At 39.2% G+C, this 26,838-nt stretch overlaps 1 protein-coding gene across 3 annotated transcripts in view; it reads left to right on the top strand.

The window, feature by feature from the left end:
• The window catches only part of kcnh1a (potassium voltage-gated channel, subfamily H (eag-related), member 1a), a 93,261-nt gene extending 66,423 nt beyond the window's left edge, over positions 1 to 26,838 (top strand). For all 3 annotated transcript variants that reach the window (XM_047352264.1, XM_047352265.1, XM_047352266.1), the window contains 3 exons: positions 502 to 754; positions 6,054 to 6,250; positions 19,836 to 26,838. In XM_047352264.1, coding sequence (XP_047208220.1) covers positions 502 to 754; positions 6,054 to 6,250; positions 19,836 to 20,705 — 1,320 coding nt within the window. In that variant the 3' untranslated portion in view covers positions 20,706 to 26,838. The remainder of the gene's footprint in view (positions 1 to 501; positions 755 to 6,053; positions 6,251 to 19,835) is intronic.

The raw sequence follows: 26,838 nt of genomic DNA on the forward strand, positions 1-26,838 counted from the left end.
CAGGTATTTTGTTCAAAATAAATTGATTCTTAATTTGCGATTTTGTCCCCATTGAATAAATCTACTCAAATTAAAGGTGGATTTTTATAACATTGTTAGACAGAGATTATCCTACTGCAGTGAAAGGTACATTTCTATTAAGGATTTTAACACATTTACTAGTGGTCCATCAAATGTGTATTATATGTATTAGCTGAAAAGTATTTGGTATTAAGGTGCCATTTTATTAGTTTCGAGTTTATGGACAGTAACACTGGATGCCCATTTAGTTTTTTCTTTATGACTTTTAATGTGGGTTAAATAAAGATCAAGGCATAGTAAAATTAGTTTTCATTTTTAACCTTTTAAAAGTATTGCTCCTCGGAAGCAAAGTATATATTAATTAGGAACGGCACAAGAGTATATGACAGTACTTTATGTAACACAGTGGGATACACAAAGGCTGGGATGGGTGTCCTCTGAACATTTATCTTCCAACCCCTACTCTCTCCTTTTTTCTAGGTGTTGCAGATTTGTCCAAAGGACATGAGAGCAGATATTTGTGTTCATCTCAACCGAAAGGTTTTCAAAGAGCATCCAGCTTTCCGACTGGCCAGCGACGGGTGTCTTAGGGCTCTGGCTATGGAGTTTCAGACGATCCACTGCGCTCCTGGTGACTTGATCTACCACGCTGGTGAAAGTGTCGACAGCCTCTGTTTTGTGGTGTCTGGATCCTTAGAAGTCATTCAGGATGATGAGGTGGTGGCTATTTTAGGTGAGCTGTGAAATATTTGACTTGACTGTAGGTTTTAGCTTTTATTGTTTGGTCTATTGCAGTGCTTCTTTTTGTAAAAAGTACCAAGCCATATTTTTTATAAAAGGACTTGGAACTTATATGTGTGCCAAAGTTGAAATGCGTAAGCTTCAAGTTGTGAAATATAATAGAACGGCCTATCTAAAATTAGAATGCCAAGTGTGAAAGTCAGAGGTTTCTTGCCAACCCTGATCTCAAAATCCAATATGGCCGCCGCAGTGAGAAAAAAACATCATTTAACAATTTGCTTTTCTTGGGGTACAAATCATGCACTTTGGGTGCATGATTCGTACCCCATTCTATGAATCCTGAATTACTGCCAGAGGTGGTGCTTCAAGCACTGAAAGATCATTCTTGTGCATGTGTAGGTCGAGAATGAATAACAATAACATCACCTGTGACCTACCGGTGATCAACGTGAGTCTATAGTCACATTACACCGGAAGTTCAGTCTCTCTTACTCCTCGTGAGCACGCGGAGACCGAGGGCTCTGGCAGGCCAAACACTGTCACTGGAGATGAAGTAGAGCTAACATATACTTATACTTCAAAATGTTGCAGTGCAAGAAGCATCACAAGGGTTTCGTTTCCAATAGAGAGTATCTCAACTGATGAGGCTTGAACTTTACAGAAAAGTAACTGACAGGATGGCACATGTCCTTCTAACCGTCCTGCAGCAACACTCCACCAGCTCCCTTGTCGCACACATCTACTTCCAACTTGAAGGGCCTAGTGAAATCTGTTGCCTCTAGCACTGGAGCACCACAGAACAGTGATTTAGTTAATTTGTTGGTATTTACCTTGCAAATCATTGTGATACCAAAATTTCCTCTCAGTACCAGTCCAAGTACCACCATTGTTACTTGTACATAGTAGTCTTTTAACTGTAACGGTCACTTAAATTTAGACTTTTGCTGGTATTTCATATTTATAAGTTTATACGGTATGTGCAATGGAGTGTTACACATAGCTAAATAATGCAGTTTACCTCTAAATATAGAGAGACGTGGTCAAAGCAATTTTTTTACAAGGTGGCACTTAGACCCTCAAGGCAGATTTGACTCTGTCAATAAATATTAATTGTTGCTTTCTCATGCTTTAATGCAGATACACTTTTTATCTCAGAAGGTCATTAGCTTAAAAAAATCGGCAGTGATGAAACGGCTTGCTACAGTATTGTGTAAAGAAAATCTTTTTCACCACAAGAAAACGTTTTTGTTATAAAGGTTTCTAATTTTGCTTTTCTGTTTCTGTTCAGTGGCTCTTTGTAAACTGCCACTGACAGCAGCAAAAGCTGAGCTGATTGAGGATCATTTTCTGCTGAGTGATGATTCAGGATTTGGACTAGAATGTGTTTGCTCCGGTCTGATACATAATCCTCTCTGCAGCACTTTGTGACCAATCTGACATTTTCTGCTTTAAAAACAGTCAGTCCCATTACTTATTCTGGATCCATGGACACTTTTACAAAGACTTCTCCTCATGAATCCATGAAGTGTAGCGGCAAAGAAAGATGGTAACAACTTCAATGTTATGCAAGTTAACATATTTTTTACCATTATTTTATATCGGCAGCTGCAATAATACATTTGGCAGTGATGTTGTAGCTAAATCCACTTTGCAAATTGCTTAAAGATGGGATTTTTGGGCCAAAAATACACATAAAACTTACAAGACACACATAAAGTGGAGATTTTTAAACGTTCCTCTTTCTCTGAGACAGTCCTTTAAGATTTTTCTCTTTGTATGAGCAGAAAGCTACAATCATAAACTCCTTTATAGAGTTTGGATCAATACCTGTGTCATGCACTCCTAACAGTCACATGTCCTGAATGCATGCCTGGGTCCAGTTTGTATTGATTTTTTTAGAAGGCTTCGCCAATTTGTGGCTGGTTTGATGCTATCTGTGAATAAAAGGTCTTCAGAGGTTAAAAAAACTGTGAATGCTCTGCAGTACTGACCGTTATATATCTGATGCACACGGATGCCTTTTTAAAATAAATCAGACGTTCATAAACAATCAACATTAACACTGAAGAGAATAAAAACTTTGGACTCAGCATTCATTCACACGGTTACTCAAAAAAGGTCATTTAATTTAGTAATTGCATGTATTGGCTGGTAATTCCAAAGTTAGTCTGCTATATAGTTAGTTAATATCCTCTAATGTACTGTATTTGGCCAGTATTCTTGGATGCCAGAATAGATCTATTATAGAATGATCGGAATCACAGTGTTTCGATTGTAATAGAAGCCCTGAAAGTCATATGAAACCTTCTTTTTTTCTGCTCTTTTTCTGGCAAGTCTGGCAAAAAATGTCATTTTTTCTATATTTATCTGCAGAACATTTTTTTTTTCATTCAACAGTAAGACATGATAGTAATGTGTGTACATGTGTGTTTGCACGTGTGTGTTTGTGTGAGTCGTGCATGTGTGTGTGTGCATCCGTGTGTGTGTGTGTGTGTGTGTGTGTGTCTAAGCATGTAGGCTTCTTTCAGTAGTGAGAAAGCATTTTGGAAAATCAGGAATTTGTAAATTCAAGAGAAAGCCTCAGCTTTGTTACATACCAAGAATATTATTATAAATATTTTTATTGTTAATCTTTTTAGTGGCTTTTTTGGGGAAAGAAATATTCTAGAGGCATTTTGCTTTAGTGTTTTTTTTCACCTGCTGATGACTGGTTAGGTCATAGGGAAAAAAAAAAAACGGTTGGTCAGAAGATGAATATGGGGTTATATTTCCTTTACAGCACTTTTGTCCAACCAGCGTGACAATACTGACAAGGACTAAAGTTCTGAAGCTTTCTTTGATCTTGTTTGTAACACATATAGAAACAGTACACATTTTTCTTGACGGTTAAAACCCAGCAGAATGTTTTATATTTATAACAAAATGTACAGTGGTAAAGGAATCACCGTGGACTGTGATGTTTGCAGATGACATTGTAAACTGTGGTGAAAGCAGGGAACAGGTGGAGGAAAATCTAGAGAGATGGAGGTTCGTCCCAGAAAGAAGAGGAATGAAGGTCAGCCAGCGCAAGACAGAATACATATGTGTGAATGAGAAGGACTCAAGTAGAGCCATGAGATTTCAAGGAACAGAGATAAGGAAAGTTGGAGGATTTTAAGTACCTAGAGTTAACAGTCCAGAGCAACGGTGAGTGTAAAAAAGAGGTAAAGAAACATGTCAATGCAGGTTGGAACCAGTGGAGAAAAGTGTCAGATGTGTCACTGAGGAAAAGACAGGAGGCAGAGCTGGAGGTAGCACAGGTAAAGATGTTGAGGTTCTCCTTGGGAGTGACCAGGATGGATAGGATCAGCAATGAGTACACCAGAGGGATAGCTCATGTTAGATGTGTTGGAGATAAAGCCAGAGAGGCCAGGCTGAGATGATTTGGACATGTAAAAAGAAGGGATAGTGAGTACATTTGAAGAAAGATGCTAAGGCTAGAACTGGCAGGTAGGAGGCCTAGAGGAAGACTGAAGAGGAGATTTATGGATTAAGTGAAAGAGGACATGAAGGTAGTGGGTGTGAGAGAGGAAGATGCAGAAGATGGTTAGATGGAGACAGATGACTCGCTGTGGTGACCCCTGAAAGGGAAATGCCAAAAGAAGAAGAATAAATGGCAGATTGAAAGCCCAGTAATACCTTTGATCTTTTTTGGTTAAACTGTTGAATTTAAATTGTAAATATCAGGTTCATACTGTTGACTTGAATAAATACTGTAATTGAGCCTGATGCTATAAGCAGGATACTATCGCCAAGGTTCTCATTAAGCAAATAGCATTGTTATCAATACAACAAGCAGCATATACAGTATATTCATACAAGACAGAACATGTCAACAAACATTGAAGAGGATTATCTTGACATCAGGGTGGAATTTAATGTTATTTGCTTTTTTAGATAGTTTGATATATGAAACTATCAAGTTGGACATTTGTGATCCTAAGGAGACCCAATAAATATTTTTCCTGGTCAAAACATTTTATTGAATCATTCTGTAAACCTTCTTGGTTTTAACTCCTCATGGGGTCATGTTGAGCCCTTTAACTCATAATAGTTCTGAGCATGAGTTGCAACTGGCGGCATACTGAGCACATGTTCAGTTAACATCTCTATTAAATCTGCCTTTAAAAACATACTTACATATAATCCTAAGCCATTTTCAGCATTAATAAACAACTTACTTAAACAATTTATGGAGCAGCTGAAAGCCTTTAATCAGGGCAATCCACAACTTGCTTTATTTTAAACATTCTCAAAAAGCCTGATTCATTTTTGGATAAACCTTTCTGTATTTAAAAGTCATGTTTGTATAAGTTAAGAAATCTGTTTAATCGAGCATCAGCCACACTTAACAACAGTCAGAAGTGTTTGAGTGGAGGTGATGATCGGCTCTGCAGCCATGTGAGCAGTGCAGATGGAGGTAAGGATGTTTATGCTGTCAGAGATCAGTTAAATTAATCTGAAAAAAACAAAATGTTTGAAATAATGTCTAGAATAATTAATGGGAAATGATTTGTTGATCTATGGAAAAATAGGGAAGCTGCTCATAAAGCTTCTTTTAAGAACTGCTTTCATGTCACGACTAAAGCTAAACCAGCATTTCTTAAGATAAAATGTCTTTTAAAATGCAGTAAAGTACTGTAACCCTGAGAAATGGATTAGCAATCAAGTCCGATATCCAAAAATGTAAAAATACAGGATCTGGTAGATGAAACGTAATACAGTAATAAAATAAATTTTGCAGACGTGTGTTTAATGTTTGGCCAGAATAGAAAGTCTTTTTGATGACCTTTTTTACCTTTAGCTTTAGAAAGAAATCAAAAAACACACAGATGCAAATTGAGTAACTGATAAGTTACCTAAATCTGGGACATGATACATTTTACAGGAAAAACTGGAAAAAGTTTCATTTAATTTCACAGGGGTCCTAAAGGAAAAAAAATCTCTTGAAATCACAAAACGTTCTTGACTGTGAAATGTTCTGACAAACACACCACAAGCTGAAATAGATCAACAAAATGTAGATAGATAGGATGTTGTAAGCATAAATCTGAACTCAGAGACCTTGCAACCTAACATTCCTTCTCATGAAAGAAACACTGTATGGCCACATTTAAAGCATTCATTCAATATTTTCATACTATTATTGATGCTTCTTTATAAGCCCTTCAGACATGCTTGTGTCTGTGCCTAACCTAAAGATCAGGTTTCAGAGTGATTTCCTTGTTTAAAAATGTGTCCTCTCTCTGCAGGTAAGGGAGATGTATTTGGGGATGTTTTCTGGAAGGAGGTGACTCTGGCTCAGGCCTGCGCAAACGTCAGAGCGCTGACCTACTGCGACCTTCACGTCATTAAACGTGACGCTCTGCAGAAGGTCCTGGAGTTCTACACAGCGTTCGCCAACCACTTCTCCAGAAACCTGCTGCTCACTTACAACCTGAGAAAGAGGGTGAGTGACCCTGCAAACATCAACAGGAACAAAACAGTCCTCCATATATGTATCGTTTATTGTGAAAGCAGTCTAAAACTTTGCACTTCAACTGTTATTTATATTTATTCCATGGGGAAAAAGATATGTCCAGAAATAACTGTTCAAAATAAAAGCACCAGTGACACAAATACTTCACCCCTACCTATTCCTATAAAAAGAAACTGAACTAAAACATTGTTTTATTATTCTTACTTTTTTTTAAGTTGATCAGACTCTCAAGAAATGTTTATTTAATAATCCATGACTTCATTTGTCTTTGAGGTAGGGAAATTATTGGGCGCAGAGGCCCACTTCTCTTAGCTACTCTTTAAAGTGGGAAAGACAAGAGATCATGCCTATCAATCAAAGCAGATATTTTTGATCTTCAAATCTAGAAATACTAACGAGTAAAATAGCTGCTGGCCTAAACTTGCCTCTCTACAGTCAGAGTAAGAATTTTAAAAGTTTAATACAACTTAAACTGTGTTAAATAAGACTAATAGACCCAAATGTATCTTGCCACCAGGCACAGTGAGGAGGAGCTAACTGTTGAAAAACTGCAGCATCTTGGTATTACCAAGTACAAGTCTCCATAGCAACAACTTCTCTTAAAAGTTTTGAGACATCTTTACCAGGGGTGCCAATAATTTTGGAGAGGGATGTATTTCCAGTACCCTACTGTATGACTTAGCTGAGTTAGCAATAAAGGGAACTGTAGATTCTAAAGGAAAATGACTCTTTTCATGAGGTAAAATCTGAACATTTTAATCTTTTAAATGTAGTTTTTACCATAGCAAAGGCTGAGGTTAAATCAGTTTTAGCAAATGAAATACAGGTCTGGATGAAAAATGACATTCTGTAAATTAAGTTGTCATGAATTTTCCAGAGAGCCAAATCTGTTCATATGTCCAGTCACCATACGTTTACATATCTGAAGATGCATATAACTACAGCAATACATTAGAGTGTGCCTCTAATGCAACACGGTTGGCATCATTCCTCATATGGGCTGACAGTTTCAATGGTTGTTCCTCCTCTCAGGGGGGCTGTAAATACAACAAAGGTCAGATGAATGTTGTAGAAACACAAGGGAGGGAGCAGGTTAAGAAAAAAAGAAATTATGTTTTGGTAATAAGGAACAGAGCTGTATATACCATGCAGATGTTGCTACGAATTAGAAAAAGGCGGACCCAAGATTCAGCCAGACACAGTACTGAAAGTTTAAAAGGTTTATTCAGCCACAGGAAAACGTCACACAGGTAACACTCCTCACAGCTTACGGGAATCACTGCTTTTGTCTTGAGTAGAACTTGAAACCCAGAGGGGAAACCTCAGTGGGTGGCAGGCGGTGATCTCCACAGCTCAGGTAAGATGTGACTCCAGGCTGAATAATCCAAGGGCTAGGCTGGCTCAATAATCCGAGGACAGAAACAGGGTCAACGATTGGAACAAGAGACGTCAGGCAAGGGACAGGCAGAGGCATAAACCAGATGCAGGAAACAAGGTCAAAACCAAAATCCAAACAGTCCAACAGGGAGCTCATAACAATACCCCCCCTCTAAGGTCCGGCTCCTGACGGACCACGAGGCTGATCAGGATGGAGACGATCAAACTCACGAATTAGGTCCTTATCAATGATGAACCTCGTAGGAATCCAAGTCCGCTCCTCAGGCCCATAGCCCTCCCAGTCAACCAGGTATTGCAATCCACATCCTCTTCGCCTGGACCTGAGAATGCGCCGGACCGAGAACACTGGACCACCATCAATGACCCGGGTGGGTGGAGGGGGCACAGAGGTGGGCCCAAGCATTCTCTGCAGTTTTCTTATCCTTCTCCAGTTCATGAATTGTCCTTCCTGTTTCACTAATATGCTCAGTCAAATCACTTATTTCCTGTTGCAGGTTCTTGTTCTCCCTCTTCAGGGTGTCCAGAGCTTCTTCATAAGAGTTTTTCCTTTTGAACATCTCTGCACGCGCCTCCTTCAGAGCTCCTTCCAGCTCGACCTGACTCTCTTCATACTTCTGCTTCCACTCTGCAAGAACCTTGTCAAAGTTCCTCTGCTTCTTGTCCAGGTTTGCAGCCAGAGCATTAGCTCTCTCCACGTCAATCATCAAGACCTCCACTTCATCCTGTAGCCTCTGTTTGGTCTTCTCCAGAGAGGTACATTTCACATTCATGGCCTCGATGGACTCTTCCGCATCCTGAAGACGCTGGGCAAGCTTCTTCTTTGCCTCCTCGAGCTCCTCAGTGCGCTGAATGGCATCAGTTTCATACATGGTTCTCCACTGAGCCACCTCGTCGTTAGCCTTGGACATAGCACGCTGCAGCTCAGCTTTGGCCTCCTGCTCCTCCTCATACTGTTCTCTGAGCAGATCACAGTCATGACGAGCCGAATGAACAGCATGAGCCAGAGCGTTCTTGGCCTTAATCTTATTAAATACTTCCTTTAGATCATGGTATTCTTGAGGTACCTTGGATAAATCCGGATAGGTCTCCTCAACCTCATTCTCCACACTGACTTCCGTAGCAGCAGACAAAAGACAGTCAGCGGAACATGACTCAGACCAACCCAGAACTTCTTTTCTCCTCCAGTCAATGTGAGGGTTGTGTTTCTGCAACCAGGAGGCTCCTAGGACAACAGGAAGTTCAGGTGAATTTATGATCATGAAGGTTACATTCTCTTGATGATTACCTCCAACTGTTAAGGTAATCTCCTCCGTTCTGAGATGTGAATTGTTCATGCTGTGACCATCCAATGCTAGCACTTTACGTGTGTCAGCTGACGGAATGAGCTTTATGTTATTCTTAATGGCGAATGCTTCATCCATGAATTCAGTGTCTGCTCCTGAATCAATAAACACCGCCCCCTGGAGAGACATGGAAGAGGTTCGAAAATGAGCAGGAAACAAGAAGGAGGAGGCAGTTAGCTGACTTCGGCTCAGTAGAAAACTCCCTTCCTCTGCTGAGCCTGTCCTTTTTAATGGACACCTGAGTGCTAAATGTCCCTTCTCTCCACAATAGAAACAGAGCTTGAATCTTCTCCGACGATCCTTCTCTTCAGGGGTAATCTTGGTTCTGCCCAACTGCAAGGGCTCACAATCCTCATTTTCCTCAGTGAGAGGTGACCGGCTCCTTCTCTCATGCCAGAGTGCAGAACCCTGAGTTGATGATGAGCGACCCTCCTCATGTCGCTTCCCCCTCCCTCTCTCTGCCAGCCGAATGTCAATGCGAGCAGCCAGATCCTCAAGTTGTTTCAGGGAAGAGGGGTAGTCACGGGTTGCTAACTCATCCTTGATGTCTGCGTTTAGTCCTTGCATAAATGCATCCATCTGTGCTGCCTCATTCCAACGGCTCTCTGCGGCCAACAAATGAAAGTCGATTATATAAGACGAGACAGGCTGATCACCCTGTTTGAGGGACAATAATCCTCTTGCGGCCTCACGACTTGGAATGACCGGGTCAAAAACTCGACTGAGTTCCTTGGAAAAAGTTTCATAGAAGGTACAAGATGCAGACCTGTTCTGCCATTCAGCAGTCCCCCACTGCTTCGCCCTTCCTGCCAGCAGAGATATAACAAAAGCCACCTTAGAACGTTCAGTGGGAAAGGATGATGGCTGAAGCTCAAAATGAATTTCACACTGAGTTAGGAAAGCTCGACACTGGTCTGGGTCTCCCCTGAACATCTCAGGCGGAGAGAGGCGCGGCTCCTTTTGTGACGGTGGCGGCTCGGAGACAAGATTGCCAGAACGTAATGTGGAAATTACTTCCTCCAAGCCAGAACCCAACCAGGAAAGGGTCTCATCAACGTGGGTGCGCCACTGTTGTTCTGGCGATGGGTCCATTTTTGGCCAGATTTTTCTGCTACGAATCAGAAAAAGGCGGACCCAAGATTCAGCCAGACACAGTACTGAAAGTTTAAAAGGTTTATTCAGCCACAGGAAAACATCACACAGGTAACACTCCTCACAGCTTCCGGGAATCACTGCTTTTGTCTTGAGTGGAACTTGAAACCCAGAGGGGAAACCTCAGTGGGCGGCAGGCGGTGATCTCCACAGCACAGGTAAGAAGTGACTCCAGGCTGAATAATCCGAGGGCTAGGCTGGCTCAATAATCCGAGGACAGAAACAGGGTCAATGATCGGAACAAGAGGCGTCAGGCAAGGGGCAAGCAGAGGCATAAATCCAAAAGGCAAGGCAAGGTCAAGAACACTGATCAGACAGGAAGGAACGCTGGATATCTACTCACATGATGGTTTTCAAAAATCTGGCACCGTCTGCTTGTCAGAGTCGGTATATATCAGGGCAGACACAAGTGTATGGCATGCCATAGATTGCACTGCACAGCAGCGGCCACCAGGTGCATCTAATCTGCTGAATGCAGCCAGGGAGACAGGGTAGAGCAGATGTGCCAGAATCATAACAGATGCAGTAAGAAGAACATTTTAAACACAAACATACAGGTCCTTCTCAAAATATTAGCATATTGTGATAAAGTTCATTATTTTTCATAATGTCATGATGAAAATTTAACATTCATATATTTTAGATTCATTGCACACTAACTGAAATATTTCAGGTCTTTTATTGTCTTAATACGGATGATTTTGGCATACAGCTCATGAAAACCCAAAATTCCTATCTCACGAAATTAGCATATCATTAAAAGGGTCTCTAAACGAGCTATGAACCTAATCATCTGAATCAACGAGTTAACTCTAAACACCTGCAAAAGATTCCTGAGGCCTTTAAAACTCCTAGCCTGGTTCATCACTCAAAACCCCAATCATGGGTAAGACTGCCGACCTGACTGCTGTCCAGAAGGCCACTATTGACACCCTCAAGCAAGAGGGTAAGACAGAGAAAGAAATTTCTGAACGAATAGGCTGTTCCCAGAGTGCTGTATCAAGGCACCTCAGTGGGAAGTCTGTGGGAAGGAAAAAGTGTGGCAGAAAACGCTGCACAACGAGAAGATGTGACCGGATCCTGAGGAAGATTGTGGAGAAGGGCCGATTCCAGACCTTGGGGGACCTGCGGAAGCAGTGGACTGAGTCTGGAGTAGAAACATCCAGAGCCACCGTGCACAGGCGTGTGCAGGAAATGGGTTACAGGTGCCGCATTCCCCAGGTCAAGCCACTTTTGAACTAGAAACAGCGGCAGAAGCGCCTGACCTGGGCTACAGAGAAGCAGCACTAGACTGTTGCTCAGTGGTCCAAAGTACTTTTTTCAGATGAAAGCAAATTCTGCATGTCATTCGGAAATCAAGGTGCCAGAGTCTGGAGGAAGACTGGGGAGAAGGAAATGCCAAAATGCCAGAAGTCCAGTGTCAAGTACCCACAGTCAGTGATGGTCTGGGGTGCCGTGTCAGCTGCTGGTGTTCGTCCACTGTGTTTTATCAAGGGCAGGGTCAATGCAGCTAGCTATCAGGAGATTTTGGAGCACTTCATGCTTCCATCTGCTGAAAAGCTTTATGGAGATAAAGATTTCATTTTTCAGCACGACCAGGCACCTGCTCACAGTGCCAAAACCACTGGTAAATGGTTTACTGACCATGATATCACTGTGCTCAATTGGCCTGCCAACTCTCCTGACCTGAACCCCATAGAGAATCTGTGGGATATTGTGAAGAGAACGTTGAGAGACTCAAGACCCAACACTCTGGATGAGCTAAAGGCTGCTATCGAAGCATCCTGGGCCTCCATAAGACCTCAGCAGTGCCACAGGCTGATTGCCTCCATGCCACGCCGCATTGAAGCAGTCATTTCTGCCAAAGGATTCCAGACCAAGTATTGAGTGCATAACTGTACATGATTATTTGAAGGTTGACGTTTTTTGTATTAAAAACACTTTTCTTTTATTGGTCGGATGAAATATGCTAATTTTGTGAGATAGGGATTTGGGGTTTTCATGAGCTGTATGCCACAATCATCCGTATTAAGACAATAAAAGACCTGAAATATTTCAGTTAGTGTGCAATGAATCTAAAATATATTAATGTTAAATTTTCATCATGACATTATGGAAAATAATTAACTTTATCACAATATGCTAATATTTTGAGAAGGACCTGTACAAAAGGATAGGCAGAAAACTTCAAGAAAAAGGTTTTAGGGTAGGGTTTGATATATGATTTCATATATTTATTCTAGGGCTCAGACTTTAATGTGTTATGACTACAGAAAAAATGAAGCATTAAAGCAATTAATTGCACTGTGCAATGTTAAACCCATATGCCATCTTAACTGATGTTTAAATGAGTAAATTAGAGGTGTCCAATTTCAAGTGAATGCAGCGCATAATGATCTGTGAGCTACATAGCGCTCCCCTCCTTCATATGTTTGGCCAGTGCTGGGGAGAGTGGAGAGGCAGTGCCGTTTAATGGGAGGGTAGTGGGATGAAACAGTGCTGGATAACCATCATCACCATTTATTGCCCTGAATGGGCCACTCAGTTTGCAACAGGTCCTTCATAAAAAACAAAAAAAAGGGGAGTAAAAGTAAGAACACTACTCTTCAGAGTAAACTTCAAAGTTGATTGTTACAACAAAGCCCCAACATTTAAAATCTAAAGCCAGAGGAAATCGTTAGTCATATAAGACGTAAGACAGGTGAGAGGGAAAAAACAGCTGAACGTGTATCAGTGTTGCTATGCCAGCATGCTTTCAATCCAGAAAGGTTTTTTGTTTTTACTTTATTGGCTTTTGTGTAATTATGAAGCATTCAGATTGGGGGTTGAGTCAGAAAAATACATTCATGTAAAGGATTTAAAAATCACATTTCCATTAAAAAGCAGAGTGTAAAGAGTGACACAGAGAGGGGTTGAACACTTTTGAATATAGAAATGACAGAAACCCAGTTCTGTAAAATATAAGTATTGAACTTTTTCCCAACATAAATGTATGATTTAGAAGAACATAAAGCTTAAAGCTGCTGGTTTACTTGCCCGAAGACATTTTGAATTGAACTGCATCTGGATGTGTACGGTTGGATGAACCACAGCATGAAAACAAAGCTGTAACATGCTAGTTTTCTCTAAATCCAGGTAGAAATTGCTGTACAATAATCATACTTCACATTTTATGTGTCTACCAAAATTGATTTGAATTACTTATTGTGTCAGATATTGGTATTTGATAAAAATTGTTTGATAAATTGTTTGATAAATTAATTGTGATTAATCACAATTAATTAATCACAAGGGTTTTAAGATAATTTTGAATCGCGTCTCAACATTTGTTCATTCTGTATATTGATGATTCATCATGACGATGTGCACATTTATCTTAGAGTTCTTAAGTTGTAATAAAAAAAACTATCAGTAAATTTGGTAAAATCTTCAAGTAGTGATGTGGCAAATCAAAGATAAAGGATATTATGTTAAGATAAGAGACACCAGAGCCATCGATGCAGATGAGCTGAAGGCCACTAGTAAAGCAAGCTGGGCTTTCTTAACACCTCAGCAAAACCACAGGCTGATTACCTCTATGCCACGCTCCATTGATGCAGTAATTCATGCTAAATTATTGAGAGCACAGTACATGGACATTCTTTCAGCAAGCAAACATTTCTGTATTAAAAATCCTTTGTCATTGCTCTTATTTAGTACTCGAAACTAATGTTTGGATTTTCATCATCAAGCAATCTTTTGACAGTTACCACTTTGTGTGTACTGATTTTTAAAATTTTTGAAATTGAAATACTAAAATAAATAAAGTTTTTGATGAAATTCTAATTTATTGAGATGCACGTTTGACACTTCATCTGTCCACATCCTGCCAGGAAGCCTGGCAGCTTCTCTGAGAAGAGAGCCAGGCCCTTGTCACTCAGCACCTGGGTGGTTGTAGATGTGCTTCTATGAAGGAGATAAAAACATAGTACTTAATTTGCTAAAAGGAGCTCCCAGAGCAAAGGACCTTGTTTCAGCACATCCAGCTTTGTATTTTCGTCATGTATCCCTGTGTGTGTGACAGGGTGAAAAAAAATCCACTCTGCTTCACAGTCACAGTTTGCATCTGTTGTTGGGGGAGAGGATACACAGAGGAGCTCCTAAAGTGGCAGCTCTGCTCAAGTGGAGGATTGGAGGGGAGACATGTGAGAGCTTTGCTTGCAGTTCATGAGAGGAGACACCTCTACACACACAAATGCAGAGAAACAGTGGCAGATGGTACAGCAGTTTAAACTCTTCCCTGAGTTGATATCAGGATTTTATACTCAATTAACCCAACAGTTTGAAATTATAACTAGCATATTAACATATAAATTGTGTGCAGTTACCAGGGTTTTCATTGACCAAACCATGTGAATATGTTCATTTTGCTTGTAAACCTTTCAAATATAGAAACAGTCCTTGCTGTATCTGAACAACAAAAGATCATGTGGACTCTGATTCTAATCCTCTGTGAGTGAAAAAATGTTTCTACTTAACAACATGGTATATTCACTAGAGGTCATAGGACTACAAGGCACAAAGACATTAAATAGCTGCTGGCTTTGGTAAAATGATGAATTCACTGCTCCATTTTCAAACAGCAAATGACGGATCTCTGCTGTAAACTTTATGCCATTAAAGGATTTTTTCTGAAATGGTGGGAAACATTTAGTACTACACCTAAATGTCTCCCTGAGATATACTATACATTTTCATACCTTTAGCCATAATCATTAGTTTTATTTTATTTTACAAGGACCAAGTGGTTTTACTACCGTCCGTCCGTCCGTCCATCAGTCAATCCATCAGAGGGCAACTGGACTTCTTCTCTTGTTTCCTAAAGAGTTTTTGTCACAGTGTGTCTCTTGGTTCTGTATTTGTTTACATTTTAGTTAGGTGGTTGCTGTCCAGTATGATTAGTCTTTGAGTTCCCGTTCTGGTGTCTTATTTTTTAGGTTATGTTCAGTTTATTGTATGTGGTTTTGATTCTGTAATTAGTTACGTTTAGTCAGGTGTTTTTTCTGTTACTGTTTGGTTAGTCCTTAAGTCCTCGTTTCTGGGTTTTGTTTCTTAGGTTCTCTTCTGTTGACTGTGTTTGTATTATTATTATTAATTATTATAGATCTGTTCCCCCCATGTTCTGGTCCCTGGGTGTGTTTACAGTTTTGTTCTTCGTTTAGTTCCTCCATGTCCTCATTTGTCCCTATCTGGTTCACCTGCTCTCTCTGCTTCCCTGCCTCCTTGTCTCACCTGTTCCCTGTTCCTCTGATTACCTGCCCTATTGTTTCATGTCCACCTTTGTCTGTATTTAAGTTTGCCTTCGTCCTTTGTTCCACACGGTGTCGTTATGTCTCTTCCATGTCCTCGTGATATGTCCTTTGGGTTACGTCTTCCACGTCTTGTTGGAGCTTTGGATTTACCCTTATTTGTGTCCTGTTTTCAACGCCTGTATCTCGCCTGTAAGTAAGCGCTGAGAATTAAAGATGGAGTTCTCTCACTGATCCTACTCTGCTCTCTCCGTACTTGTCTGCCTCTGGTCCACCACAAAAATACAGCATTATGACAGTTTTCACCTCTCATTTAGTGGTTAGGGTTTCTTCTTCAGTTCCCATTTTCAAAACTGAAGAGGCCTTTTACATGAGATGTGAAAGATTTTCAAGGAACACAAGAGAATGTCAATTTGCCTTCCTCGTAAGCACTTAAAATCTTGGGTTGTTTATGACACTTGCTCTCACTGTCATTAGAGCTGTTTGAGCTGGTTAGTTCAGTTTCAGATGAACTCTTTAGAAAAGTCAACCACAGCATTACTAACTGTATCTGTCTAGTTACAGATGAGCACTTCTTTTTATAAATAGAGAGAGTTCATTTAAATGCAATCTAGAAAACTGTATGTGTAAACATGACCTGGAAATTGGAAAATCTGCAAATGAATCCATTAAGCAAATTTTGTCCATACAAACTGTTTATACAAATCATAATTAGACAACCTGCATTCATATGGTTAGCCTGTCCAAGAAAATGTGATTGCAAGATTGAATATCCTGCATATAAAAAAGCAATCTCATCTGCTGCATCAAAATCTCTATTCACCAATGCATTTCCTTAATGTGCACAGCAGGGGAAACTACGGGCTGAGAGATGGATTGGAGGATTGAGTATAATATTTTGTTCATATAGTGCTTGTGAGACTGACTTCCTGTAAACACAGAAGACAAATGTCCAACAAATTACATCCCATCCAGGTACCAGTTATAAAAACAGTTTGGCATTGAGAACACAGGAAAATAACTGTCTTCCTTTTGGAAAGAAACAAGCTGTTAAGAACGCTAAAAAAACAAGGATTGAATGAGGAAACTAGGATTTTTTTTTTCTGGCACTGTGTTTGATGATAAGCAGAGGTATACAGAAGAAGAAAGGCTAACATAAGCCATGGTTCTCAAACTGCAAAACTAGTAGCACTTGACTAAGGGTAGTCAGAAAAAGGCCCAAAACAGTGAGAATATTAAATTAAGGTGAGAGCACACAGCATAATGTGTCATTCTGCAGTTTCAGCACAGAAAGCATGAAGGCATCACATCTAAAGCTGTACCCTTCAACTAAATGCATACGTTTTTTTCTGTTACTGGAAGAAAACTGGAAAAAAACCTGAAGAAGGCCCATAGGCTGCTGGAGATAGGCACCAGCTCCCTCGTGACCCACTGTGGAATAAGCGATATAGAAGATAAATGAATGAATGAATGAATGAATGAAGGAAAATGCTTTTTTAAATACCATATAAAAACCAAGAGAAACGCATAATCAATTCACTGCTTTTTGGGGTTTTTTATGGACAAGATGAACTATTGCCTGTTTTTTAGTAAATTTAAGTGACTCATGTTGGCAAATTTGATCATAGTAGCATAGGCAGCTATGCTAGTGCCGTGCTAAGGTTACTAGCTGTATTTTACAATAAAAGACTATCATGTTTAAAACTTAAAAGATATTGCTTCCTGTTAAATTGATTCGGAACATATTTCCACTGCTTTGTTTTTACGATTCAGTGAAAGGCTTTTGAGGGATGGTGATACGGATGGACTAATTAATTCCTTTTAAGGTATACCAAGTTTATAAAACATTATTTCCAAACTTCTAACATTTTCAGTCATACCGTTCCTTTAATGTAGCACCAAAGATAGTGCCAAAGTGATTATGGATTTCTCCAGCTGTTCTCCTCCATCTGCTGCTGGGCACGGCTGGTCAGCTGGCTGAAAGAAAACTACCACGCTTTTTCCTTGGTCACAAGATAGACAAATTAGCTTGGAAATGTTTCCAATTGCGAAAAGCAAAATGTCATGGTGCAGGCACTGAAATAACATCACGCATCAGCCTTTAATGTGTGACATTGTTTTAAAACTGTGGTGTAGAAGCTATGAGCAGCATGTCTGTTAAACAAAATGACTCAAGGCTCTTCTTGAGCAACTCGTCGACCAGCTAATATCATGTTGTTTACCCCAGTATAATGCAATAGGGAGCAGAACGGCAAGCACTAAAAATTTACTTTATAAATAAATCCTACAGATGACATTATTATAATACAAAAATCAATGTTATCATGTTTTAAAAAAAAATAATTTTATCAATATTAGGAATATTTGTTGTTTGAAATGAGAGATCATCCCTCCATCTTACCGGGTTGCAATGGGACTGAAACCTATCTCCAGTAGCCATTTGGCGAGAGGCAGGGTACATTGAAACACAGGACAATCAACCGTGAGACTTTCAAACCTTTCTCAAGGTTACCATAATTAATGCCAAACCATACTTAGATGGTGAAGACTGTTTAAGCTATTATCGCAATTAGATGATTAACCTAGAAATGTTCATGATTGACTGGCAGGTACCAATTTTTGCATTTGAGAACTTAAGACAAGTCTTCGTAAAGGGGCCTGTATGTTTTGTTTAGAGACTGACTGATCCCCACAGCATGCGTTGCTTATTTTGATTTCTGGAAGCTGGCAGTGGTATCCAATGACAGGCTGTTGGCTCCATCCACACCAACATCGATGTGGTATTTGTTCTGCTAATCTCGCTTAGCTGCAACATTTTCAAAGCTTTCAGCCACACAACATATGATCCAGCCTTCCTTAGTGTACAGGCTTTGCTTGGATAGAGCAGCTTTTGTTCACATGCAGTAGCTGTTACATTAAGACTCACTGTATCATTTTGCATAATAGGTACTCCATCACGAAGTTGTTAAAGTTGTGTTGGACTTAAAAACTGGAAAATAAATTGAGACTGAATGCAACATTTTTATGATGACATTATTTGTCATGTATTTAAAAATAATTTTTCTATTAGGACTAAGTTTATCAGGTTTTTAATCAAAAGCAGGCAAGAGTGTCTTGAAAGATGTATTAGCAGCTGTCTGGTAAGTTTACTGTGTCTTTGCCAGAGGCTTGATGTGAACTTTCTCTGTCTCTTAAGGGAAATGCTTTCTTTAAGAGTGACATTTACAACCTGCCCACACTTTGAAATGTTGACAGTTTTCCTGACAATTTTCTAAGGTCAGCACGGACCTTCAAACAGATGTCTTATTTTTGTTCCACCTGAAAGATATGTAGTCTTTTTGTAGACAAGGCTGTATGATGAATTTACAATATTTCATACAGATTTAAATTTTTTTTGCTTTGTCACCATACAACAACAACCTTTAGTGTCTTTTATTTGGATTTCATGCATAACTTTTTGAACAAATTTTGAACAGGAAGAAAAGCAATACATGTTTTTTAAAATGTTTTACAAATACAAATCTGGAAAATGTTGCATGCCATCCTACTCAGCCCGGTTTACTCTGAGGCCCCTAAATAAAATCCAGTGCAACCAACTGCTTTATATAAGAAACAGAGCAGACAGATCAAGCTTAAAGCATAAAACAAAATTCCAGGCTTTAAATGTCTCATGGAGCTCTGTCTAAAATATAATTTGAAATTTGCTTGCCTTGAGCACAGCTCAAAGAAGCCCATGGTAATGTGGGAGGAGCTAGAGATATACACAGATCAGGTGGATAATATGTTGACACAACTATTTTTCTCCATAAATCTAACCTTAGGAAAGCATAGGAAAGAGTGGGCAAAATATTCTCTAGAAGTACAGAAGCTGTAACTGCACGAAAGACAGTTCTCCAAAATATTGACTCAGGCAGGCTGAATACAAAAGCAAAACAGGTTTTAGAGTTTTATTTGGAGACCTTTTTAAAAAACCTTGTATTCTTTTCCTGTCAGTTGCAGTACTTTGAGTTGCTCCATCACATAAAATCCCAATTAAACATCATCAACGTTTGTATTTGTCACTTAACAAAATGTAAAAACAAAAGCTCAAGGGGTATGAATACTTATTTGAAGCACTGTACCAGGAATCAGTGGTGCAGATGGTTATCTACCACAGGGAAGTGAAACCTATTGTGGTATTGTTTATATTGTGGATGTGTGCAAATTATACCAGCAAAAAAACAAAGTAAAAATGAAGCTATTAAAGAAGGTGATTTGAGAAGAGACTTTAAAGGATGTTTTTGAATATGGTCTGTTAAATACTGATACTTTAAAATCAGATCTACATGATGCTTATTATTCTGGTTGTCATAAGTTCTATAAATTGTTTTGTAGATTGTCTTCCGGAAGATTAGTGATGTGAAACGGGAGGAGGAGGAGCGACAAAGACGGAAAAATGAAGCCCCTCTGAACCTGCCCCCAGATCACCCAGTGAGAAAACTCTTCCAGCGCTTTCGACAGCAGAAGGAAGCCCGCATGGCAACCCAGAAACAGGAACTCAGCGAACAAGATGTTGAGAAGGGTCCAGTCTATGTGGACGTATCAATGGCCAAAGCACCTGTTATGACTACCAGCATAGTCACGGTAACAGAAAGCCCAGCAACACCCTCCTCCTCGGTCCCTTCACCTTCAACGCCAACCAACTGCACCTCAACAGACAAGGCAAAGCTGCAGGTGCCTTCGCCAGTTTCTTTGGCAGCATGCCGACCTGCTGAGCCGGTCAAGGTCAAAGGCTGGGGCCGCTTCAAGGAATCCATGGCCAAAGCTGATAACTGGAACAAGGTGGCTAAAGCCGAATCCATGGAGACTTTACCTGAGCGGACCACTGAGCACGAGCCGCACACGACTCTGAAGAAGACGGACTCATGTGACAGCGGGATCACCAAAAGTGACCTACGCCTGGACAAAGTGGGCGAGTTCCGCATGACTCCTCAGGACCGCAGTCCTGCCCAGCCTCCGGAAACCAGGCATGCCTTTTACCCCATCCCAGAGCAGACTCTTCAGGCCTCACTTCAGGAGCTCAAGCTGGAGCTGAAGGAGGACATCAAGAACCTGAGTGTCCGAATGTCGGGCCTGGAGGCGCAACTTGCCGAAGCACTTAAACTCCTCAGAGCCAGGAAATCAAGTACTGGCTCCGAGCTGCCGCTTTTTGACATTTCAAGGCCCACTTCACCAGAACTGGACAAAGAGGACATTTTTTCATGAGGGAAGGAAGTCTCATCAGGCAATGGTGATCAATGAGGTCAGCTGGAATCCAGTAATGTTGAGATTGCTTGGATAGCTGAGTCAGTGCAAGGCACACCGTCTGTATTAGGCGTCACCGTGGTGTGGGAGAGCCACTGACCTATAAAATAAGGTGTGCCTGCTGGTTAACGAGAGACTGTCAAAGATTACAGTGTCGTAGCACTGAAAGCTTGAAGGTTCCATAACAAATGACAGAAAAAGTTTGTACATAATTTATTTTTCCACTGTACCATGTTGGAAAAATAATGCGCTTAGTTTTTAATTTATCCCAGCCGCAGAATTTACTGCAGAATTGTAACAGTTGGGAAGCCCCAATGGAGGCAGCATGACCCGATGGTTTGTTATCGAATCACTCGTATGAAACTCTTTGCATGTCATAAAAATAGATGTGTACCTCTTATTGCAAGCAGGGGTCATATTTGATTAATTGCGGCTGTACAGCAAGTCATTTGCATTATTTCAGCGAGAAAGAGCAGCTTCTATCCAGATGTCGAAACAAACTCACTGTAATTTTCTCAGACACAGCTCTTATTAAAATCTGCCAGGATCATTATGAATTATACAACAGATAACTCTGGCCGGGCAATCTGATTTCCCAAAAAAAAAAAAAAAAAACATGCTTGAATAGAGCTTACAATGTCATTTACATGAAGCACTAATGGATGTGCTAGATAGAAAATGAATTTAAATGCTAACTCTTGAGCCTGCAGTGAAGAAGCTATCCATCTTTGCTGTAGTCTAGCATTTGTTAATCTCATCTGGGAACGCTGCAGCCATATACATGATGCACTGTTGTGTGAAAGTTATGCATTCCTACCATTGAGAATGCGTTCAGTAATTTGATAATGCAAACTGCAACATTTGTTGAGCCACGGCCCCTTACCTTCTTTTGGAAATCCATTGAGCATAGTAAGGAATGCTCATTGGTACAATGTTTCTAAAATAATATGTGGTAATATGTATTTATCCAAACGGAGGCTTACATAAAGTTGCATAAAACTGCTAGGTAATCTGGATCTGATAATAGTAACCCCCTTCCACATAGTTTCACAGTTTAACCCTGCTGCTGCAACGCATGATGCATTGTTTCTTTTTTTTCACCTCAGCTAGTTTTGCATGATTCTTGTTTTTATTTAAAAAATCCTTATTGATGACATCTTGTTGCAGCCCAATTTTTAAAACTTTCCTATGACTGGGTAAAAACAAACTTACATGTCACTTTTTTTGTTGGATGTAACCTCTTATAATGTAAGCTGACGTCAGTTTCTCATGAAACTAAAGAAAATTGGTTATTTCACTCAGAAGTATGTTTACCATTCGGATAACTAGAGGCAAAGCCTTCAGTTTGGTATTTTTGAGCATACTAGCTCCGGATCAGTGTTTAAAATGCAGACACAAACAGCTTAAATGAAAATAAAACTCACAGACATCTACTTTTAAAAAGTAGATTTTAAAAGGGAGAGATTACATACAGAATAAAATAGACACATAGCTGTTTTCTTCCTCACTGTTTGACATTAGCGTAAACGTATCCTGTTTTAAGTTAGTTAGGATCATCAGAATTATGTTGGTTTGCTGAGAGCCAGAATAATGAGAGATTATGTTTTAGATTTTATTTGATCTTTTCACAAATATATACTCAGGACTGAACCAGGCTTATGGAGGTCTGATCTCATGATGTCGTAGAAGAAAGCAATGTGATTGAGGTGTTGTCTTAAAATACGTCTTCGGCTGTACCTCCATTTAATTTAATAGTTGTCATTTAACCTATCAGAAGCTTCCAAAACCATGACATCATCGTCTAGGTTTTCCTAAATTGTTGACATAATAAACTTAGTTCATATACTGTATTTATACATTTGAAATTGAAGAAAATAATTTTTAAAACTTCCGTCATTATTCTAGCATTTATCAAATAGAAATAATTTTGGTAATCCTAACAGATCTGAAGCTGGAAAAGTTTAGTTTGATTTAATGTCCGATAGTGAGAAGAAAATGTTTTAATGAATCATATTATGTAGATTAATCACAGACAGACTGGTGTTTTAAAGCCTTAATTTGTGGTAATTATAATGATTTTCTGCTTACAGCTAATGAAAACATACAAATAAAAAAATAAAAAACGTTTTAATACAGAAATGTGGGTTTAATGAAAATGTTATTTTCCAAAGGTGACAGATAAGCCTCATTGGAGTATTCATTAAATAACTATAGTTACATTGTAAATATGATAAATCTAAAACCAAACGAAAGCAAAAATAAGATGTAGTTCAGTTTAGAGAAAAATCTTCATCAAATATAAAATAATTGAGAGCCAAGGAGTGTTAAATATAACATGTTTAGTCTTCCAGGGAAATTAATGATCAAAACCTTTACTCATAGCACTTTACAAATTGACAAATGGAGGAGTGTCAATGTTTTAATTAGCAAATTTGTTGAATTGTTAAACATTCCTGCCATTTTTGCCACATAATAAAATCCTAAATAAATGGACTGTAGTCAATGGCAGAACTGTAATATGTTACACACTCATAAAAACTAATTTTGAGTTGGTTTGTAATGTACGTTTTGCTAAATTCAACATTAGTTTACTGGTAAAGTATTCTTCTGTGACTAAAATAATGACTACTCTGTAATACTTATTGTCCAGAAGGATATTTAATTTTTCCGGCATGTTTTTTTTCCCCCCCCTTATTTTAACGAGGCACACGGTCAGCTGAAATGGACACAGCGGAGTGGAAAAACATCCTGAGGTTCCGTTGCATCCATTTACATTAAATATTCAGCTCTCATAAATAAACGGGCATGTCATCACAGAAGTGAGAACGTCTTGGGTTTGGCGCCTGGATTTTTGCGGCTGTTTCTGCTTCTACGAGCGATTCAGTTGCTAGGTAGAGGTAGAAAACGCACAGGCGTCTTCTTGCGATCCCCTACGCTCAGACCACGGATGAGTAATAAAGATGTTGATCATGTGTAAAGAGTTCACAAATCAAAGGTTGAGAAAAAGAGGTCAGACAGCATCGCAGTGGAATTTAGACACTTTGGTGAGGAAAATAATTTTGTAGAAGAAAACCATAATGTGATCAAAGCAGCAATATCATTTCTAACATATCCTTAACCCTTCAGTGACGTTATGGCATACATATATAACACAAGCTTCATCTGGTTAACATACACTTCATGATAGATTTGACGGATTTCATTTAATAAATTGTTGTGCTGTAAAAGCCACTGCAGGATGTCTGATGTTTAAGAGGTTGCCATTTTATTTTGGATGATCAAATAATAACTTTAGCTGAGAAATCTACTAACGTTTTTTAAAATAATACATAAATAACACATAATAAGAATAATAATAACAAACATTTAGAACCCAATGTATTTTATTGTTTTTCTATGTGATAGACCAACAATAAGTAGTGCAAAAATTGTAAAGTGGAAGGAAAATGATGCATGTTTTCTTTTCCACAAATAAAAATGTGGTAATGACAAATCATAACCCACCCACCCACCAAAGCCCATGGCCATACTTTGGCTGAACCTCCTGCTTCTCTTTTGGGGTATTTCTCGACCAGCTTTGCACATCTTAAGACAAAGATTGTTGTCTTTGCAAGATAACTGAAGATCAGTTGGATTGGGTGGAGAACACCCAGTGTGTTCCCTCATCTGAACTGGATGTAGGTCTGTACTTTAAATGGGCCATTCTTACATATGAATTTTGATCTTAAGCAATTTCAATTACAGCTTTGGCCGTATGCTTAGGGTGGTTTTCCTGCCCTTCAAGTGTTTTGTAGCCTCTAAATGTTTTTCTTCTGGGATTATGCGGCATTTAACTCCATCCAACTTCTCATAAACTCTGACCAGCTGCCCTGGCCCTGCTGAAGAAAAACCTCTCTGCCTCATGATGCTCCCATCGCCAAGTTTCACCAAGGGGATAGTGTGTTCAGGGTGATGTGCAGTGTTAGTTTTTTGAATATAAGACAGAAGGTTAACATTTCTGTCATATCTGACCAGAGCACCTTGTTCCACATGCATGGTTTATAGCAAGCTGCAAACAGTTCTTGTTGCTTTATTTTAAAAAAAATTATTTTTTCTTTACTATTCCTCCATAAAGGCCAAATTTGTGTTGTGCATGATCAATAGTTGCCAAATGAACAGACTCTCCCATCTGAGTTGTGGATCTCTGCAGAGTTACCATGGGTGTCTTGGGTGCTTCTCTGAATAATGCTCTCCTTACCCGGCCTGTGAGTTTAGGTTGAACAGTTATGTCTCGTTAGGTTAGCAGCTGTGCCATAATCTTTCAGTTTTCATATACTGAATTGAACAACAGTCTTTTAGATGTTCAAAGCCTGGATTACTGTTTTATAACGTAACCACACTTTCAACCTTTCCATAACTTAAATGTGAAAACAATGCATCATTTTCCCACCGCTTCACCGCTATGCACTACTTTGTTTTGCTCTGTCAAATAAAACCTCAATAAAACAGGGAGGTTTGTGTTTTACAACTTGGCAAAATGCGAACAAGTTCTCGGGGTATGAACATTTTTGCGAGGGATTGTATGCATTGGGATTTCGAGCAATGAGAAAACGCAGCACTTGTTCATCAAAAACAGAGAAAAAAACTGTTCAGAGACCTCTGCAAAGAAGTAAGGCATTACATGTTGCTTGTTTCAGTATAATAGCTGAAATAAGGTCAGTTTGTTTGTAAAAATGGACTTCTTATGAAAATGGCCCCCAAAGAGAGCCGCAATTCTTCACTCTGACTTATTTTACTATGCAACACTCCAGAATAACAACCCTGAACATAGCCAGGTTATTATTTCCACTCTGCTTCCAGTCAATGTGATGAGCTCTGGCATTGGAATTCCAGGACTAAATCTTTCAAATTGGTCCTGATTTTTCACTTTTCCATCCATCAAAAGGACCTTTTTCTTTAAAAATCTGTTCTCAAACTAAGATGGCATGATTTCATTGCGCATGTAAAATGGTTTTAATGGTGGTAAAAGCTATTGTAAAAGACAATTTCGTAACGTTGGATTTTTATTTGTGTGGATTTTGAGTGTCAGAATGACAGCTTTAAGATGAAACTTCAAGTCATGGGGTTGAAACTGTATATCTTTGAATGTTAGAACTTGAAATGAAAACATAAACTTTTATGAATATTCCTACAGAGGTGATATTTGCCTCTTTTCTGTCCTGATGCAGCTGAGAGCATATTTATTTTTTACAACAGATGTTTTCTTGTACTTTTCTTGCAAATGAATTAATGAATGCTATTCTTTCGAGTTGTTTTGTTTCACCACTGACACAGATGAATGAAATGGTCAGAATTTGTAAACCTTATCTTATATTAACACTTTGAATATGTATTTTCATGTTATGTTAATAGAACATTTTCAACAAATTTGGTTTTGTTAAACTCTAATTAAAATCACATTGGTTTGATTGTAAAATGAGCATTTGTTTTAGCTACGGTCACATTGCGTTTATGTTTGGTGGCGGTCCAAAAGCCCAGAAATGGCTTATGGAGGAAACCCTCACTTACACTCTTGTTTTTAAGGCCATAAATATTTTACAATTCAGATCCTTGAAAGCAATATGTAGCTCTGCGCTTTAACATTTAGAAATACCTTGTGACAAAAATGCTTAAACTACTGCACTAACTCATCTCATCGAACCCTCATGTTACTGGACTCGTTACCTTGGAGAAGCATGCGAACTCGTGCCTTTGTATAAAATGTCCCCCGTAACTCCTTTTCCAGCCTGCAGAGTAAGAGCAGTGCTCATGATCCAAATTACTGTCGCTCCACTGAAATGATTTGAACAAAGATCTATTTTTGTGGTCAGCTCTAGAAAGCTGCCTAAAAGAAAAAAGAAATAAGATATGGATATAAACATATGCACAAGTTATAAAGCAATGGTAGGATTCTATTTAAAGAGCAAAGTTTGAATTTGGTGTATGTATTATGCACATGCCTCTGTGTTAACACATCCTATGTTGGGAAATGTACTATTTCAAGCACAATGGAAACTCTTTGTTATAAAATGTGACATACTGTGCTATTGATAATAAATATTTTATATATACTGCA

This window comes from Girardinichthys multiradiatus, chromosome 22 (assembly GCF_021462225.1).
Source record: "Girardinichthys multiradiatus isolate DD_20200921_A chromosome 22, DD_fGirMul_XY1, whole genome shotgun sequence".
Taxonomy (NCBI): Eukaryota; Metazoa; Chordata; class Actinopteri; order Cyprinodontiformes; family Goodeidae; genus Girardinichthys; species Girardinichthys multiradiatus.